Source organism: Sporobolomyces koalae (genome assembly GCF_050403365.1).
Source record: "Sporobolomyces koalae JCM15063 DNA, S_koalae_JCM15063T_v1_ctg45, whole genome shotgun sequence".
NCBI classification, from domain to species: Eukaryota; Fungi; Basidiomycota; class Microbotryomycetes; order Sporidiobolales; family Sporidiobolaceae; genus Sporobolomyces; species Sporobolomyces koalae.
In genome coordinates this window covers 1-17,488 of record NW_027481726.1, presented here as the reverse complement: position 1 = coordinate 17,488, position 17,488 = coordinate 1, and the positions used below count along the sequence as shown (strand labels likewise).

At 54.3% G+C, this 17,488-nt stretch overlaps 6 protein-coding genes across 6 annotated transcripts; 3 read left to right on the top strand and 3 right to left on the bottom strand.

The window, feature by feature from the left end:
• Positions 1-256: 256 nt before the first annotated feature.
• On the top strand, positions 257-2,803 carry JCM15063_002004 (uncharacterized protein; the record flags this gene model as incomplete). Its single annotated transcript, XM_076680764.1, has 11 exons — positions 257-320; positions 415-646; positions 747-856; positions 929-978; positions 1,050-1,214; positions 1,294-1,398; positions 1,486-1,575; positions 1,674-1,826; positions 1,920-2,093; positions 2,181-2,390; positions 2,513-2,803. 11 exons carry the CDS (start codon positions 257-259, stop codon positions 2,801-2,803), a joined length of 1,644 nt encoding a protein of 547 aa, XP_076532073.1.
• A 125-nt stretch (positions 2,804-2,928) lies between these two features.
• JCM15063_002003 (uncharacterized protein) lies at positions 2,929-4,139 on the bottom strand (the record flags this gene model as incomplete). Its single annotated transcript, XM_076680763.1, has 3 exons — positions 2,929-3,390; positions 3,469-3,690; positions 3,771-4,139. 3 exons carry the CDS (start codon positions 4,137-4,139, stop codon positions 2,929-2,931), a joined length of 1,053 nt encoding a protein of 350 aa, XP_076532072.1.
• A 387-nt stretch (positions 4,140-4,526) lies between these two features.
• On the bottom strand, positions 4,527-6,654 carry JCM15063_002002 (uncharacterized protein; the record flags this gene model as incomplete). Its single annotated transcript, XM_076680762.1, has 2 exons — positions 4,527-5,621; positions 5,701-6,654. 2 exons carry the CDS (start codon positions 6,652-6,654, stop codon positions 4,527-4,529), a joined length of 2,049 nt encoding a protein of 682 aa, XP_076532071.1.
• Positions 6,655-7,316: 662 nt separating this feature from the next.
• Positions 7,317-11,286, top strand: JCM15063_002001 (uncharacterized protein; the record flags this gene model as incomplete). Its single annotated transcript, XM_076680761.1, has 4 exons — positions 7,317-8,741; positions 8,843-9,171; positions 9,244-9,401; positions 9,467-11,286. The coding sequence occupies 4 exons, from the start codon at positions 7,317-7,319 to the stop codon at positions 11,284-11,286; spliced, it is 3,732 nt and encodes a 1,243-aa protein (XP_076532070.1).
• A 436-nt stretch (positions 11,287-11,722) lies between these two features.
• Positions 11,723-16,175, bottom strand: APL4 (AP-1 complex subunit gamma; the record flags this gene model as incomplete). Its single annotated transcript, XM_076680760.1, has 13 exons — positions 11,723-11,824; positions 11,912-12,007; positions 12,096-12,575; positions 12,655-12,698; positions 12,767-13,316; positions 13,401-13,710; positions 13,776-13,930; positions 14,007-14,183; positions 14,254-14,563; positions 14,628-14,720; positions 14,785-14,893; positions 15,031-15,150; positions 16,079-16,175. 13 exons carry the CDS (start codon positions 16,173-16,175, stop codon positions 11,723-11,725), a joined length of 2,643 nt encoding a protein of 880 aa, XP_076532069.1.
• A 183-nt stretch (positions 16,176-16,358) lies between these two features.
• On the top strand, positions 16,359-17,220 carry JCM15063_001999 (uncharacterized protein; the record flags this gene model as incomplete). The annotated part of the gene is made up of 2 exons (XM_076680759.1): positions 16,359-16,478; positions 16,546-17,220. The coding sequence occupies 2 exons, from the start codon at positions 16,359-16,361 to the stop codon at positions 17,218-17,220; spliced, it is 795 nt and encodes a 264-aa protein (XP_076532068.1).
• Between the last annotated feature and the right edge of the window lie 268 nt (positions 17,221-17,488).

Genomic DNA, 17,488 nt, shown 5'->3' with positions numbered 1-17,488 from the left:
GGCGCACCAAATTACCAAAAACCCTCTTGTTTTAGTCAGTTGCCAGGTCGAGCGAGCGAGGACTGAACGAAGCGTTGACGAGGCGAGCGGCGAAGCAACTGCCTCGATAATCTCGCGCGTGTGCTTTCGTCCTAGAAGCTAGCTCCGGAAAGGGAGGCCTGACTTGACGAAATACGAAGACGATCGAGCGAATTGCCGCATTTCACCGCCTCTTCTCATACCGCGCACTCAACTCGCATTTACGCGTCTCGGAACGATGGCGATCGACCAGGTCCTCGCGTTGATCATCGAAACAGATATCAAGGACGTTCAAACGATCCGTCAGTCGCTTTGTCTGTTTGATCGCGTTTCCCTCCACATTCGCTCATGATTCATCATCCGCATTTCTCGCTCGTCTGTACCCATGATACACAGTGGTACCGGCACTCAAGAAGCTCGACCATGCTACGGCACCGGGCAAGGGCAAAGCGAAGGACGAATCGGGCCCTTCCTCGTCGACGACCGCAGCTGCCTCATCCTCGTCGTCCACAGCAGACCCTGCCGCTCTACCCGCCGCGGCCGTATTGACAGAATTGACCTCGGAAGGTCAAGACCCCCTCGAGCTCCTCGATCCGAGTCAGCATACTGTCGGATACCTCTACATCCTGCAAGTCTCCCTCTCCCCTCTCTCCCCCCTCCTCTCTCGTATTCTCCTGTGTTCCTCATGCTCGATCTTGTCCTCATGATGGTCTATTGGTCATCTTCAGGTGCGCTCGTCTTGTGTATCCTCCTGTAGATGTTCAGGCGTTGCTACCCCGCGTGCTCGGATGGGTGAGAACCTTTGATCCACCTCAAGCAAGGCTCGTTCCCGATCAAGGTTTGCATCCTCGTCCTCGTCTCACCCATTCTTGCCCTTGAAAAAATCTGACGAGTTTAATATTTCCCACAGTTGCACTTCTCATGCAACGTCTCGAAACGATCGCTCAAGAAGCCAACGACGTCAGACTCTCCAGCTCTCTTTCGATTTCTCATCTTCCTTGACGGCTGACGAAAAGGCGAAACTGGAACAGGGATCGATTTTCATTGAACCTTGCAAGATCCTGCTACAGCGATGGGCACCTCGAGGTACTCTCACCACGTTCCATTCGAGCTTTGTACGATTCGTAGTTGATGCCAGAGCGTACGAATCCGCTCGACCCGTGATCGATATCGATATCACCGACGTGGACAAATCCGTACGTTCTGTACCAGATCGAACCGAGATCCCTCTCTTGACGCTCATTCGTGTCAATTTCGCTTCCTCGAAATAAACAGACGTTTCCGGTCAAGTATCTTGATCACTTGATCTATCACTACCTTGCGGGAACGATTGCTGCCGTGTTGGGAGATTACGTGCGCGCGAGTGACCTCCTCGAGATCGTGAGTTCCACCTCTACAGTCGCTCTTCAATTCGGAAACCCGAATCCCGTACTCACCTTTTTTCTTCTTCCTGGAATTTCTTGATAGTGTGTCAGTGCGCCAGGACCCGCAGTCAGTCTGATTCAGCTTGACGCGTACAAGAAACTCGTGCTGGTACAACTCGTCGCTTTTGGCAAGGTCAGTTTTTCCCGCTACTCTCGAGGAGGGCCATCTTGCTTTTCGATCACCCCCGTGGCGAGCCTCGGATACTGAAGCCCACGTGTTGCGTTTTCCAGACGCTCCCACTACCAAAATATACGACGTCTGCTGCACATACGGCATTCAAAGCTCTGTCGGGACCCTACACCGAGTTTGTCACTGCGTTCGCCACTCACGACAAAGCCAACTTGATCGCTTCGAGGGAGAAACACCGAGAATCGTTCATCACCGTACGAAGCCCTCTTGCCATTTCCTCTTGTACCCACAAGACAATCGCGCCTAGCTGAAACCATTTCGGATGAAATCTTGTCGCCTTTTTGTAGGATCACAATTTAGGACTTGTCGTCCTCGTTGAACAAAGTCTCCACGTTCGCATCATTCAGAAATTGACTCAGACTTGGTCGACCCTGTCTCTGAGCAAACTGACAAAGATGCTCAAGATGGACCCAACCGATTCGACCCAACTTGAACAAGTCGAGAACCAGCTTCTCACTATGGTACGTTTGTGATTTCTCATTCTAATTTAACATCGAACAACATTGAAAAGTTAAAAACCGTTCTCTTGTTCCTGATTTTGAAAACAGGTTCAGAATGGACAATTGTTCGCGACGATCGAACCTGCCGCTTCTACTCCTGCCGACAAGGTCGTTCGATTCCAACAAGATCCACAAGCTTACCTCGATCACGCAACGATTCAAAGAGTGACCCTCGCGATCGAACGTACGAAACAATTGCAACAAGGGTGGGATCAGGAAGGAGAAACGATCGAGAGTTCGAAAGAGTTTGTTTCGAAAGTAAGCCCTCGGTCCTTTTCTTTGCTTTCGAGCTCTCTTTCTCTCTCTATCGAGAAGGAAATCGGTACAGAGATTACAGATCTCAACGCTCATCTTGTACTCCTTTTTCTACTTGCAAACAGGTGCATCAGTTGATGAGTGCTGGAGGGGGTGGAAGCAGTATCGGGATGCCTTCATCAATCATGTCGGGTACAGGAGACGGTGCAGGAGGAGCGTTCTCGGACGAGTTTGATTACGGATCGACCACTGGATTCGGTTCAACTGGCGGCGGCGGTCAACACCGATTCGCGAGAGCAGGAGGATCAGGAATCGAATTCGTCGAGGATGATCGAGGATACGAGAAGGAAGGTAGTCAAGACGAAGTTGAAGACGATGATGTTGATGTCGAATCTGATTTCGATCGTGATGCCTAAAAAAGATCTACTGTCTCTTTGCTTCTCCTGTTTTAACCCGTTGTCTACAAGGTTTTCTCTTCACTCTGTCCATGTGTCTCTGTGTGTGTTTTGTTACAACAAGTGCAAATGAAAGAAAAGAGCTACTACAACCTTCCTTTCTCATAACTTGCTCGAATCGGAGTCAACTTGAAAGTGCTCCAAAACTCTCTCGAATCCAACGCCCTGCCCAATTCTTGCGCGCTACGTGGTAACCCTCGAACTGCATGTTCTTCAATCAACTCTTGCACCCATTCAAAAGGTCCCGAATCGAGTCCTTTCGTCGTTGAAGATGTAGAGAGGTTGTTGGGATTGTTGTTGCAGTACCTTGATGCCAAATCCCACCAATCGATGACTCTCAAATCCGTCAACAAGTACCTCTCACCCTTCTTTCCAACTACCTTGTCGTGGTCGTGGTCGTCATCTCGATTTGTAGTCGAGAGATGTACGGCGACAATGGCTCTTGCTACATCGAGTCCATGGATCAGGTGTAGCGAACCTTTGACTTCGAGCGCTTGTTTCGAGCTTGCGATCCTACCAATCCAATTCGAAGGATCTCTCTCTCCTCCCTGTTTCAAATCCATAGAACAAAATCAATTGATGTACAAGACTACCCCCTTGAGAAGAGAAAGACAGAGACGCCTTACCCAGAGTCCGGCAAGGTTCAGAACAAACGTATTTGAATGAACTGACAACAGTTCATCTTCTGCGATCGCTCTCGGGTTGGTCACATCGTAAGGACTGTGTCGATCAATCCATTTGAACTTGTTGTCGTGTACGTTCTCCTTCTCGGGGTTTTCGGTCGTTGTCGTCGAGGTATATGCAGGGGGTTGAGAGGTTTTCGATTGTGCGACCAAAGTTGGTGATCCCTATTTATTGCTCAAAGCATTCAGTTTCCCACAGGAACTACAGAATAAGGAACAAAAACGAAAGGACAAAATAAACTCACATCCCAAATTCCAGTTGAACCCAACTGAATCCACCTGACCTGATTTCCACGACATTTCACTCGTTCAAAAGTTTCCACCAAATTCCTACTCGCGTTCTGTTCCTTGATCGGAAACGTGATCAATACAGTTTTCGCTTCTGGTAAAACTTTGTATTCGTTCGGATCCAACAGTTTCTCTGGATCGAATGTCCATTGGATCGAACCGTTCCTACCATCTCGAGTCGTCGTGGCAAACGTGATTGTTGGATGATGGGATTCGAGAAGAGGGATTAGGAATAGACTCGTCCACCCTGCTCCTAGGATCAAGAGGTCGACTGCTGCTGCCGAGGTCGGACGACCTAGAGGTGGGGAATTTGTACTGTCGGTCATAGAGTCGGTTCGGATTTGGCAAGAGAACAGTGATAGTCGAGGTAGGCAGGACGAGAGCATCCACTCGAAAAGAATTCGTCGAAAGCGCGAGAGAATGAGGAAGAGAATGAGGAAGAGAGAGAGTCTGGTTCGCGATCAAGGTCTCAGATCGAATTTCTCGGTCATTGCAAAGAACGAAAATAAAAGAGAAACAACATTAAACAAGAATCAAGCATACGAGTGTCGAATGCGAAAAAGAGAGCGGGAAAGGGCAAGGAAGGATGAGGAGGGTATAGCTGGTCATGAGAGAGTCGAGTGCGGAGTACATGAGGGGAGAAATCTACAAAGCTTGCATGCTGATAAAGGGGAATAGCAAAGAGGATTTGACAGAGAATGGAAACGAAGGCTTCAGTAGTTCGAGGTGGTCAAGACGGGTCTGACCAACCCGGCCGAACTGACCGCTCTCCTCAACAATTTGGGTTTACGCTGATCAACTCGTCGATTGTGGTGTCCATCGAGCGCAATTTTCGATCGTTGTTGCTGCTGTAGGGGAAAGAACGGTGTGGTTGGGGTTGCCGACAGTCCTAGGCCGATCGAAAACACTTGCGAAGCTCGATGTCGAAGTTCACGAGGGAACCAAGACGCATCAGCACTTGACGTATCCGTGCCCGACTGCTCGTTCGTTTCCGGTGACAAGAACGAAGCCTTCTTCGCAACGGGTCGAGGCGAGGTCACAAGTCGAGAGGAACCATCGGAATCGCATGAAGAGGGAGAGAATGGGAACGAAGTGTAGTGCGGCACCAGGTGTGGAAGGGTCGAGTCGGATACGACATGCCGCAGAGACTTGATCGCGGGCGTTGGTCGAGTACTGATGCCGTTCCCGAGGCCCGATCCGCACGTGGAAAAGTGTCGTTCGTCGGCGAAAGAAGCGAGCGGAGGCGAGAGCGCGACGGTCGAACCGGGTAGCGCAATCGTGACGAGAGGAGGTGACCGGATCGAGGATGCAGTAACAATGGACGACGAGTACGAACGTGAGGAACTGGGAGAATCGTCGCGAATCGAGATCGTCGAAGTAGTGTGTTGGAGCGGGGGAGTAAACGTGATCGATTCGACTGGACACGGTGACTGGTTCCGATACAGCTGATCATCTTGTGCGGTTGCGATAGCGACTCCTTGAACCCATTCGCGCGCCCGACTGATGGGCGAATGCGTAAAGGTGCCCCCTGATCCGGTCGGACTCGGGGGATCTCGCGTCGCGGCTTCGTCGACTTGCTCAACTTCGTGATCGACCGGCGTTCCTAGTGGCTCGGCCGTTTCCGTCGGACTCCAGAGTGAGAACAGCCCACGCAGCGACAGAATCGAGCTCTTGTTTTTGATCTGAGCAGTTGCAGCTGGAGGAGGTACCAGAAGCGTGTTGGAGTCGGGAGCGGCATCTTGAGTCGCGCGAAGTTTCGAGTTGGGCGTCACGACGCGAGTATCTCGGTATCCTTGTTCGGCCAAGATCTGGATTGGACGGTCGAGGCAAGTTAGGTGTGAAAAGAAGTTCGAGCATCAGTGAACCTGATCATTCTTGGGAACATACCTCTTGTAAAGAAGTGTATCCAGTTCGGGACGAAGGCAGTTTGCGCTGCTCGTGCTCGTCGCGGAGTTCGAGAGCGCCGTAACTCGCCTTCTTGCGCAACTGCTCCGTACTCGCTGTGCGTGCTGAGCTCAGCGGTGAAGGATCTCGGATCGATGGACGTGCCGCAGTAAGACGAGATTGACGGTGGACAGGGCTCGGACTCTCGGGAGGACCTGGTTCGGGAGAGTCGAGATTGGGGGTCGGGCGCGGCGAGGATTCGCGCACGGGCCGCAAGGACCAAATTCGGGGTGATTCCGATTGGGGTGTGTTCTCGTCGTTGCAGTTCTGGGGTGCGCGGTTGCGCCTAGAGAGGAGCGATTCTCGTTTGAGATCCGACTTGCGCTTCTCGACTGCCTGAGCGCGCTCGAGTGGGGACGCTTTGATGGCTTCGACCCGTCGAGTGGAAGTTGTTCTCGAGATGCGCGAACCAGAAGAACTAGTCGAATGAGGTGGCGAAGGGTCCGGGACAAAGACGATCTTGCGACTCGCTCGGACCGGGAGCGATTTCGCGGCTGCGATGGCAGCGGACGAATGCTTCTCCCCACGAGGTCGAGGCGATGCCTGACGATCTGGGAGCGTAGAGCTGGCAGGAGCAGAGCGCAACGGAGGTCGGGTCTTGCGTAAAGACGAAGCCGAGGACGAGGACGAGGACGGGGACGAGTCTCGGCGAAAAGCGAGGGCAGATTCAGTTTTGCTCCTCGGCAGCTTGGCCAGACCGACCTTGTCCTGATCGATAGATTCTGCATGGTGAGTGGAGCGGGCAGGAGCGCCTAGTGGAGTAGTTGAACGAAGCAAGAAGGGTCGAACACCTTTCGCTGCGGCCGATTCGGGCGCTGCACGAGCATCCCGTGCGACAATGGACGGTGACGAGACGGACGGGACGATCCTCGCCGGCGGAGAGTGGCTTGGATTCATCGAAACAAAATGATCAGTCGGATGGAGGGTTTGCAGCTGAGAGAGAGCGCGGAAGAGAGTAGCTGGGTGGGTTCGTTGGCTATGTCGACATGCTGAGGCAGGTGGGGCGTAGCTGTGAGATCTATAGAAGCGTGAAGCGTGAAGAAGCCGACGCGGCTACCCTCAGCCAACGTTGTAAACAATCCGCAGCAATCAACAAATGTATGTGAATACTCGAGATGAAGTTATCATTGAAAATAATGATTTCAGTTTGGGAAGGCGGGGGGAATGTGAGACCTGGCAGGTTTCAGTTTCTGTTTCATCCCTCGCTCCTGGTGTCCCACTTTCCCGTTCTAGAATGCGGTCGCCGGCCAGCTCGAGGAGCAGTAATGAACGAGGGCCTCAGCCTGCACATCGCAGGGTTTTGTGCCCTCTTCTGATCGCACTCTCGTCCCACCTCGCATCGCGCATCGCGCCGCGTCAAGCTCACCGCTTCAGTCTCCACTCACCCTAGTCTTCGCAATCCGCGACCCTCCCCAGCCTGGGGACCGACCCGTCTAGTCCCGCCCGTCCGCCCGCCGTTCACGTTGCCGTCCTGCGGCTGATCCAACCTCGACCGCCGAACCGCTCCGCCTCGCACGCCGAGCCCTCGCTAATCGCTACTCGGTGCACCACGCCCGAGGATGGCGAACCCTCACCCTGACGACGGCGGGTCTGACCCAGAACAGTACCACTACTTGTCGTCGATTCCGCTCGCTCCGGCTTCGACCTCGCGCAACCTCACCCGTGCGAACCCGTACGCGGTTCAGACCCACTCGCAGAACGACTTTTCCTCCGCTTCAACCTCGCCTTCGGGAGACGGTACCCCGCTCGTCCCCTCACCGTACGAGAACCCCAGCTCGGCCCTGTTCCCGTTCACTCCTGGACCGCTCGAAGTCACCGACAATGGTGCCACCTCGCCCGTCGAGCCCCGCTCCATGTCGTCCCCGCCCCGTCCGCGCCGACCGTCCCAACCGGACCTCGCCGTCATTTTTGGCAACCCGAACCCACCACCGCTCGGACCGTTGCCCGATCTACCCGAAGAGGATCAAACGAGTCACTCGTCCGCACGATCCCCGACGTTCTCCCATCGCAAACCGGTTCCGAGCTTCATCCCAACCCCGCCGCGATCAGATCCACTCGCGGTCGATTTCCCCACCAGTCGTGAAGTGTCGTCCCCGAGTTCGTCTGGACCGGGCAGACTCAGCGTCGGCACTTTTGAAGGACTCTTGCAGCAGGGAGAGACTCCCGCGAGTGCGATCGTTGCCGGGTACCGCGACGAAGGGTTGTTTGCGCCTGCCGCCGCGAACAACAAGCGGTTGTCGTCGTTGCGAGGTGAGGACGACCAGGGCAATGTCGTGTGGAGTCCGAGGTTGAACCTCGGGCTCGACGAACGTGGGTTCGAGGCTCGTGAAGACCGCATCCGACAGGACCAGTTGAAACTTCAGCGAGAAATGCAAGGTCAGGACCTCGGTGAACCTTCGCAGTTGTTGGAGGTCGACGAGAACCGACATGAGCCACACACGCCTTCGCCTCGCAAGAAATCGAATCGCGCTGTCGCAGACAAGGTGTTCTCACCCGTCGGCAGACGCGACATTCCGTTCCTTTCGCCGAGATACTATCGCGGAACCGCCAACGAGGAAGATGATCCCGAAGAAGTTGATCAGAGTGGACCCGTCTTGAGGAGGGGTAGCAAACGGCTTAGCGATCTCGCCGATCCGAGCGCGGCTCCTTCAACCTCTGAACCGCACGACGCGGTCGCAGGCCACGAATCTCGCCGAAAGTCGAAAGCTTCAACCTTGCACAAGATGGCACCCAAGAGAACCGCGGTACCACGAGAATGGGAACGGTCCAAGAAGCGGCCCAAGGAAGGTACCGAAGTCGAAGTCGTAGTACACGATTCGGCATCTCAAGACGAAGGCGACTTTTCCGACAAATCAGTCACGCCGGTCGTGCCTGCATACGATGAGGGGGATTGGGAACGTACGAGAAAAGAAGCGACGTGTCTGTCTGCGCGCATGAACTGGACGTTTGTCGAGTTTGACAGCTGGTTCGCTCGATTCGTACACGTGAGTCCTCTACGAGCTCGACTCGACGAACTTTTAAAGGTACATGTTAGCGCAGTCCGCCGATACTGACTATGACTGGATCGTTTCTTATACGATTCCAGCTCTTCTACCCATTCGCCATGTTTGCCCACATCCCTGCAACCGTTTTCCTCGATTTCAACCTCCTGTACCTCTTGTGTCAAGTCGCGTTGTACCCTGCGCTCCCAGCCGCCAACTCGGTTCTCGCCATCTTCAGTCGCCGCGCGATCATCCCCGTTCCAGATGTTGCAGAGAGCACTGGATGGTGGGTTGCGGTCGGAGTTTACGCCGCATGCACGGCTGTGTGGCTCTTTGGTGTATGTCTCTGGAAGGAATGTGGGCGTGGGTACCTACGTAGATGGGGAGGCGGAGGGGGCAAGGTACAGATCGAGAAAGTCTACACCGACTCTGCGTGAGCTCCCTCTTCTTTTCGCAAATTGAGACACGGGTCTCGTCTGACACGACTTTTGATGATTTGTGTCAGATCGTTCAACTATGCTTGTGTCCGGTCGTTCGGCACTTTCTCGTTCATGTGGCAAGTCCGCCTCGCGCCTTTGCGCCCCAAGAGTCCGCTCGCGAAAGCCGTCGAGGGTACTTCGCGCCTCGATTTCGTCCGCGAGACTCTCTGTTGGTATCGACAAAGTGAGTTTCCATGCTCTCGCTCTGCTGTCTTGCCGGGGCTAACGGAATCTATGGAAATCGATTAGATTGGCCGACCGTGCTCCTGCTCATCCCGCGTGCGGCCATCTCTGTCGCCGTCCTACTCCTGTACACAACGACCGCCTACGGAACTTCGACTGCGACGAACCAATTCGTCGCCCGCGATTCGGCCTACTTTGCACCTGCCACTGGCGCATTGACAGGATTCGCAGCAGGCGTGGTGCTCACCAATTGTGTCTGGGCGGCACTTAGACTTGTCGTGCTCGTCGTTGCATGGATTGGTCTGTGGATGATTGATCGACCCTTTTCCTGCGTTCGACGTGCGAAACGAGACGAAGCTCTCTCTTCCCGATACCAAGTCGATACGGCATCATCGTTTGGATTCGACGAGAAACCTTTTCAGCTCGGTGCGACCGTACCTCGCCTCCCGTACGGCTCAACCCCTCCTACCGATTGGCGCGTTCGTCGACAACGACGCATTCGAGCTGCGATCCTCGTTTGCCTCGGTTCGACCCCGCTTTCTTCGACCAGCAGTACGGTCCCATCACCCTATCTCCGGTCTCCGTATGTCCTTGGAGCTGGTTCTCCCTGGTCTCAGTCGACCGGAAAGGGCAAGACTGGACAGACTTGGGTCGAAAAGGCCGAACACAACGAATACGACGATCGCAGACGAGCATACTTGGCTGGTCGGGGCGACGACCGGAATGGATCAGACGTCATGCTCAGCTCGCCACCTCGTCGACAAGGATTTTGGAGCAAGCTCTCACCATTCGTTTCGCCGAGCGCTAAATTTGATCGTTCGCCCATCATTTCATTTTCCCGTGCGAGCCCACCGATCGGACATGCTAGTGCGATGCAACCGCGCAGAGCATCCATGGCTCAGCTAGACAGTACCGATATCGCCGATTCGCGTCTTCACCGTCGAGTTCGATCAGTCCCGCTCGAGGACAGTGATTACATCCATTTTGAGGAGGTTCCGCTATCGTCCCGCGAGCAGCCCGCTCAAGCGCCTTCGGACCACCAGCGCCGCTTTTCAACCACTCCTTCACTCCCGTCGCCACCCGCGATCCCGACTCCTGGACCGTCGAACCAGCAATACCCTTTTCCTAGCAATCTTGCTCAACATACCCGTTCCTCCGATCTTCGCCTATCTATACCCGATCGACCTGGACTCGTGTCACGTTTCTCGGCTTTCTCTTCCGCCGGACCTTCCACCTTTGCCATGACGCCTGCTGCGACGACTCCGGTCCCACAGCTCCCCACTCGAAACATGCCCTCCTCCTCTGGACTGCTCGAAGCTCAACTCGCGCACATTCCAACCGAGCACCTCAAACTCAGTGACAAGCTCTTGTCGGAACTCCGTCGAGTCGAGAGTTATGACCGCAAATTCCCTTCGGGTCGTAGTCGAGGATCCGAAATCGATACTTCAAGTTGGGCGACTGCTCCCACAGGAGTCGCTTCGTCCACTTACGATCCTTCGAGTTCCAACGTCGATCGTAGTTTGCGGTACTCGCAAGCATCGTACGTTTCACAACCTGATTCGGTGGGAGGACAATCTGAAAACTCGACGTTGAGAGGAGCGGTTCGTACTCCAGACCTGTCGAGGTCATTGGCAACGTTTGCCAATTCGGCTTCTTCGGCCGCGATCAACGAAGCCGAAGGTGAAGAGGACGCTTCAGATCCCGTCTCGACAGATTCGACTAGGAGTCCACAACGACCTTTGTTACCTCCGTTTCGACTCTCGTCTGATTCTCGGGCCGACAACCTCTCTCTCGGTCCTGCTACTCCAATCCTAGGCGCTGCCACGACCGAATCGGGTGAATTCAGTGGTTCTCCACCTGCCTTGGGCAAGGAATCTCGACCTTGAGATACTCTTCGCTTCATCATTTTTGTTATACCTGTATCTCTTACTTTTCATCACATGTATCCATTGCTCATCTTCAGGAATAAACTGCATGCACGCCCCTGAATCATCGAGAGCAGACTCACGCCATTCTTGCCTGAATCGTGTATTCTAACTTTTTCGTCCCCAAGAATTGTTACGCCTTGTGACCTGTCGAATCTAGCAAAACGAGGCGCTCGGACTCTGTGAGGAAAAATTGCGAGGCGAAGCAAACAGTTGCACAGCTATCAAGAAGGGTAAAACTGGGGAAGGAGAAAAAGAAAAAGAAAGAACAACTACGAACGGGCAGTAAGCTAATGGAGACAAGTTTCTTGTGGAAAGAGAAGAGAAACAATTGGTATCCCAGGGGGGCAAAAAGGTGGAGGAAGAGAAGTTGAAAGAATTGTCCGCTACTCTCCTACTATGCAGCCATGAGTTCTGGTGGGAATGAGAAATCGGTTTGTTCTTGGAACGGAGTTCCTCCAGAAGTGAACGCGATTCGAAGTCGTAACCGCACGAGAGCCTGTTCAGACACGGAAGCGGTCAATTTCCTGAACGAAGAGCTTGGGGAAATTGTCTCGAAAGAGGAGAAAGCGCAAGATAGACGTACTCCTGCAGCGCTGACCATCACTCGCAGCTGTTGCGTCTCGGTTGACCCCACCGCGACATCAGGTTTCGACATGGCAAGCATCTGCAATTTTTGAGTCTGTACAACGGAGACCAGGCAAAAAGGGACAGTCAGGTTCGGGGCCCTTTCGCAGATAGCGGGATTGCAAAACACCGTCGAAACGGACCTTTGGAACAGCAGCTTGAAAGTTGACCGCGTGTATAGGTTGTTGACTCGCGGTGAACTTGGCGAGAATGTTGACCACGTTGCGATTGTTAGAGTCTCGGATCGGGGTGAGTGTGATCCGAAGCCCGTTGCCATTGTAAGCTTCATATGGTGTAGGGGCAGTAGGTGTCGGAGCGACTGGCGCGGGAGCAGGTGCTGAGGCTGGCGTCGAAGCCAAAGTCGAGAAAAGATCGTTCGAGGGCCCCACCGCGGCCGAATTGGACGATCCAGTCGGTTGAGGCGAAAGGGTAGTCGAACCAAACAGACTCATGATGTCGTTGACGTTTGAGGAAGGTGCAGCTGAAGCCGCTGGGGTCGAAGCGGGGACGTCGGAAGAACCGAAAATATCGGCCAGGAGGTCCTGGGTCGTTTGTTGCTGAACTGCTGGAGGTGCTGCCGACGTCGGACTGGTGGTCTCGTCGCCCATGAGATCGAGCAATGCCTGTGCGATCAGAACATTCGCAGATTCAGCATAACTGATGGTGGCCGAAACATCACGAGGTGAAAGCCGAAATACGCACGTCTTTGTCTCTTCGTAGAGATCCGACTGGCCGCTTTTCGCTCACTGGACGTAAACGAAAATTGAAGCCGTGAGAACACGCTTCGTCAAGAATGACAGAGAGCAAGGCTCACCGGTACCCATCACCGTCGCCTTGATTTCCGGTGGCGGCATCCTTTCGAGTACACCCCCACGAACCGATTCGAGTGCAAGCAGTGCGCCAAACTCGATCGCACGCTGCTGCAGTTCGAGTTCGACGCTCGTGTCGAACTGGTGCAACGCTTTGCCAAGCCTCGCGATTTGATCCGGTTGCGAGAACCGAGTCGAGAGTTTCGTGAGGGCAGTCAGGACGAATTGTCGAATGGTCGTGTTGGTGTAGGGCGAGACAAGAATTTTCTCCAACAGATCGATCACGTCCTTTTCGCTGACTGCCTCGCTCGCGGTCGAGCCCGCGTTTTCCTCCTCCTCCCCCGCTGCACCGTTCTCGGTACCACTTCCGCCCTGCAACAACACATCTCCGTACTCTCCGATCGTCCAGACTCCAGCAAGGGTGAGAGACTCTTGCGAAACATCCGCCTTGAGCGCCGTATACAGTTTGTAGACCGTGTAGGACTGGAGGTCGGGAGTATGTGTGATGAGTCGAATGAATCCAGAAAGTACTTCCTCGCGAACATAGTTTCCGGCCTGAACTCGTCACGGACCCGCAAGATCAGTTTCAGCATGTGAAATACCGAGCCGGGTGGAGAAGAGGGGAAATCAAGCACGCACGAGTTTGAGTACCCGCAGGACAGTGTCGATATGCCACCTTCGATTCGGGGCGAATCGTTCAGCCGCGGCACAGACCTGAGTAGTCATTCCGAGCTTGAACTCGTTGTCGGCCACTTCGAGGAATGCGAGCAATTCGCGAATCAAGACGCGCACGTTCTGCTCGTTGATGAGCGCGTACGAGAGTTCGAGCGCTCGTCGACGAATCGAAATGTCGCCGTCTCGGAGACAGTCGAGGATGATCGCTCGATGACGCTGAACGGCGTTCGTGTCCATCGCGACTACCTTGTTGAGGGTATTGAGGGCAACATAGCTGTTCCCACGCTTACGGTCAGAGTCGTTCAAGCGATTGCTGGAACGCGGGGAAACAAAACCCACCGAATATTGTTGTCTCGGTTTCCAAGGAATTTTCCGAGAATGTTGATTGCCATGACTCGGAGGCCACTCTCGGCTTCAATCTCGAGAATCGTCAGCACAGTCTCGTACAGGATCGAGTTGCCGACGTTTTTGGCCGCTTCGGTATTGGTAGCGACCTGAGGACGGGAGATGCGAGCGAGGTGTGAGTGCTGTCAAGTCGCAGCACGCTTTTCGAAACCGTGACAAGCTCACCTGGGCCAAGATATCGTTCATCGCTTCACTCGCTTCGACGTCCTCCTTGCCCAACAGTCTCAAGAGTCGCAAGATTTTCACTTGCAAGAACGGGTCGGTGATGCCGCTGACATCGTGCTCGGGGCTGTAGTTGGTCGTGACGAGAGCTTTGAGGTGTCGAACGAGCAGCGGCACAGCCTGGAGGTGATTGCGCGGCTCGTGAGCTCAAGACTTCGTACGAGCGGGTCAGGGGCGAAAAGGTACGTACTTTGCGGAACGGATCGCCTCCGACCAAGCGGACCATCTCTGTCACGAGGGTCACGCCGGTGAGCAGCACTCCGTGATTCCTGTCGCTCAGCAGGCTCGTCGCGCGGCCCTCGAAATGGTCTACGAGTTCGGGCACCTTGTACAGACACCGAAGCGCGGCGAGCGCGGCTTTTTTTCGGATGTAGGCGTTGCCCGAACCGAGACAGCGTTCAATCTCGGTGACCAAATCGCGTGCCATCTCTTCGGACGCAATATTGGCAAAAGTGCACAGCGCGAGCGAGACGGTCGACGCCGAAGAGTGGTTCATATCACTGCGAGACGGGAAGGGACGATCAGCAGGTGGGACAGCTTGCGGTTTCGGACTTTGTGATTCACTTTTTGAGCGAGTTGGTGACGAGGGTAAGTACTTCTTGGTTCTCGTCGAGCAAGAGCATGATGCCGAGGTATCCGAGCCGTTTGTCCGTGAATCTGCATCTTGGAAATGCGTCAGTCTCTAGCCTGATACCAGCACACGGGAACGCGACGGTCGTACCGAGGGGATGCGACAAGTTTCAAGCATTCGATCTGCCCGAAGTGGGCGGGGTAGCCGAGCATGTGGATGTAGAGCAGCTTCGCGATGTTGTGGTGCCGAGTGAACGAGTCTACATCACACCCGTTTCGCGCAAGAGCTCGTCAGGATGTGATGTCGAGCAGGAGCTGCAAGCGCGATCCAGCGAGAAGGTGGACGAGAGAGCGAGCGAGTAGGATGTCGCGCGACGCGATGAGGTGGAGGACTGACCTTCCTCCTTGAAGCTGGTGCGGATCACGGCGCTCTCCTTGACGATGAGGGCGCGCTCATCTGCAATCGTCTTGGTCGCGCGGATCGCCTTGATCAGCGTCTTGAGGTTGTAGAACACCACTGCACGAACACAGCCGGTCAAGACGCTACCCGGGCAGAGTCAAGCACTCGTACGCACTGTTCTGTCCTGACCGATCCGATCCAGACGAGCTCTCGATCGAGAGTCGAGGCGAAAAGAGCGACTTTCGGTGGTGATGTGGAGAGGAATATTGCAGCTGCAGCGTCGTCGCGCTGGCGTTTCATCATCACTCTCCTCTGCCACTAGCATTTCGTCAAATGCATCGTGCAAACTGACACCTCGAGCCCCTCCCTGCGCAATGTGCGCGAGGCATAGGTCCCTGTTCTGAGCACTACTGTAACGTCCGGGAAACGCTCTCACGCCATTACCGAGGTTTCCCTGGTGAAACCGCCTACTCTCTCAAGCGCGTTCGAGGCGAGACGTCCGAGCCGGCAGGTTACTAGCGCTACCGCGAGTAGCCGCCGGAACAAAAGAAGTACCTTTCCCTTTGTCCTCCCTTTGTTCTCTTTGTCTCCCCGTTGTCGCCGAAGGATAAGTAGCATCTCAAGCCTCGACGGTTCACTTCTTATGTCTCTTTCCCTTCAATCCTTTTTCGACCCCTACGATACATGCCGCCGATATCAGAACCGATTCCACTCGTCACTAGAGCGTCTCGCAGTCGAAAACGATGAAAAGGGGTTTCCGAACCGGATCAATCACGCCAACAGGAACAGTCACTCGAGCAGTCACTGACCCAGTGTCAGTGACCCTATGCGGAACCACCTATTCACCGCTTTCGACTGTGAGACGCTCTAGCGACGAGTGAAATCGGTTCTCATATCGTCGGCGTGTGTATTGAGGCGGCAAGGCAACGATATGCGTCGATGTACGAGACGAGTAGGACGAATCATGTGAAAAAGTCCGAAGTTGTAAATTTCGGGCCCGACCGGGCACGTGCACTGCATACAGGTTGTCGCTCGTTACACGGACCGATCTCACACTCGGAGCCTTCCTCGGAGTTGTCGAGAGAGCCGAACGAGAACTGCGTACGTCGAGTAGCGTTTCGAGAGCTCGAACATTCCGACATCCCGTCGCGATGCGTCGTCTAAGCTGTACTTGGAGCTTTCCGTGATTCGTTTCTCGCCCTAGTGCTCTTGCTTCTGTACCCTGTTGTCTCTCTGCCTCTGAGCCCGCTCCCATCGTGATTGTACCTCCCGCTGTGACGAATCTCGTAACGACCGCTTCGACGAAACCCTGTTATCACGAAAAAATGCCTCGCAACGGCGCTTCCTCAACTCCGATTTCCAATGCGACCCCGACCTCGACCCTTTTGAGTGTCCTCAAAAAGCCGCACTGGCCCTTCAAGTGTAATGCGAGTATCTTTGACGACGTGAGTCTTTAACACGCTTTGTCCCCCTCGCTGAAAGCTGAGCCTTGCTCCTGTCTTGCCCCGCCAGGATGTTGCTCTCCTACTGGAACCAAGTCAATTTGTCCCCTTCCCGCTCAAAGATCCTTTCGCAACGTACTCGATCCCATCCCGCAACCTCAACATCGCTCGCAAACGTCAACCTCGATCGTCGTTCTCTGATCACTCGGAGCCTCTTGTCGAATTCCCTACCCCTCCACCTCGCGAGCAAAAGAGCAACGTCGTGTTACCCCCGATCGAACCTCTCTCTCCAATCAGGCTGTGGGGATCAGGAGATGAAGATGACTTTGAGGCGGATTTCAGGAAGAAACGAGAGTACAGGTCTCACCAGGTCAATGCGGCACACCAGCTTGCGCCAATCGACCAAGAAAGACTCGCCTGTGCCTGTACACTTCAAGTCACTCAATCCGTCGTCGACGAGCAAGATGGATCGGTTGAGGAAGACAAAGATTGGGATCAAGAATCAATTTTCACCTTGTACGGAGATCGAGACGAATGGGAAGATTTCCAAAACCAACTCTTTTTCCTGAGACCGGCTACATCCTGGAACCCATCATCAGCATCGAACCACACTTTTTCAATCACGACTACTTCGTCTTCTTCGAATTCCGATATGAGGACTCTACCTTCGCAACGTTCTTTCGTTTCGACCGCACCTTCTTCAGTGCACTCGAACGCATGTAGCACTCTTTCTCCGTCGCAGTAAATTCACTGTATTCTTGGCTGTAGTGACAAAACATCGAAAATGTTTTTTTCCCATTTCTAAAAAATGTTATTCTACTTTTGCGAAAGCCCCATGATTTTCAATTCGGGAACAGCAGCATCTTCCTCCTGAAGAACCACTTTCCCGCCCTTGTCTAGGATTTTCCCCGAGGTCGAGCTAGGGAGCGGGGGGGGGGGGGGGGGGGGGGGGGTAAACTACGATAAGTCGGCCCGAGGGCGATTTGCCACGTTTGACCGCGTGGAGAGGTGGG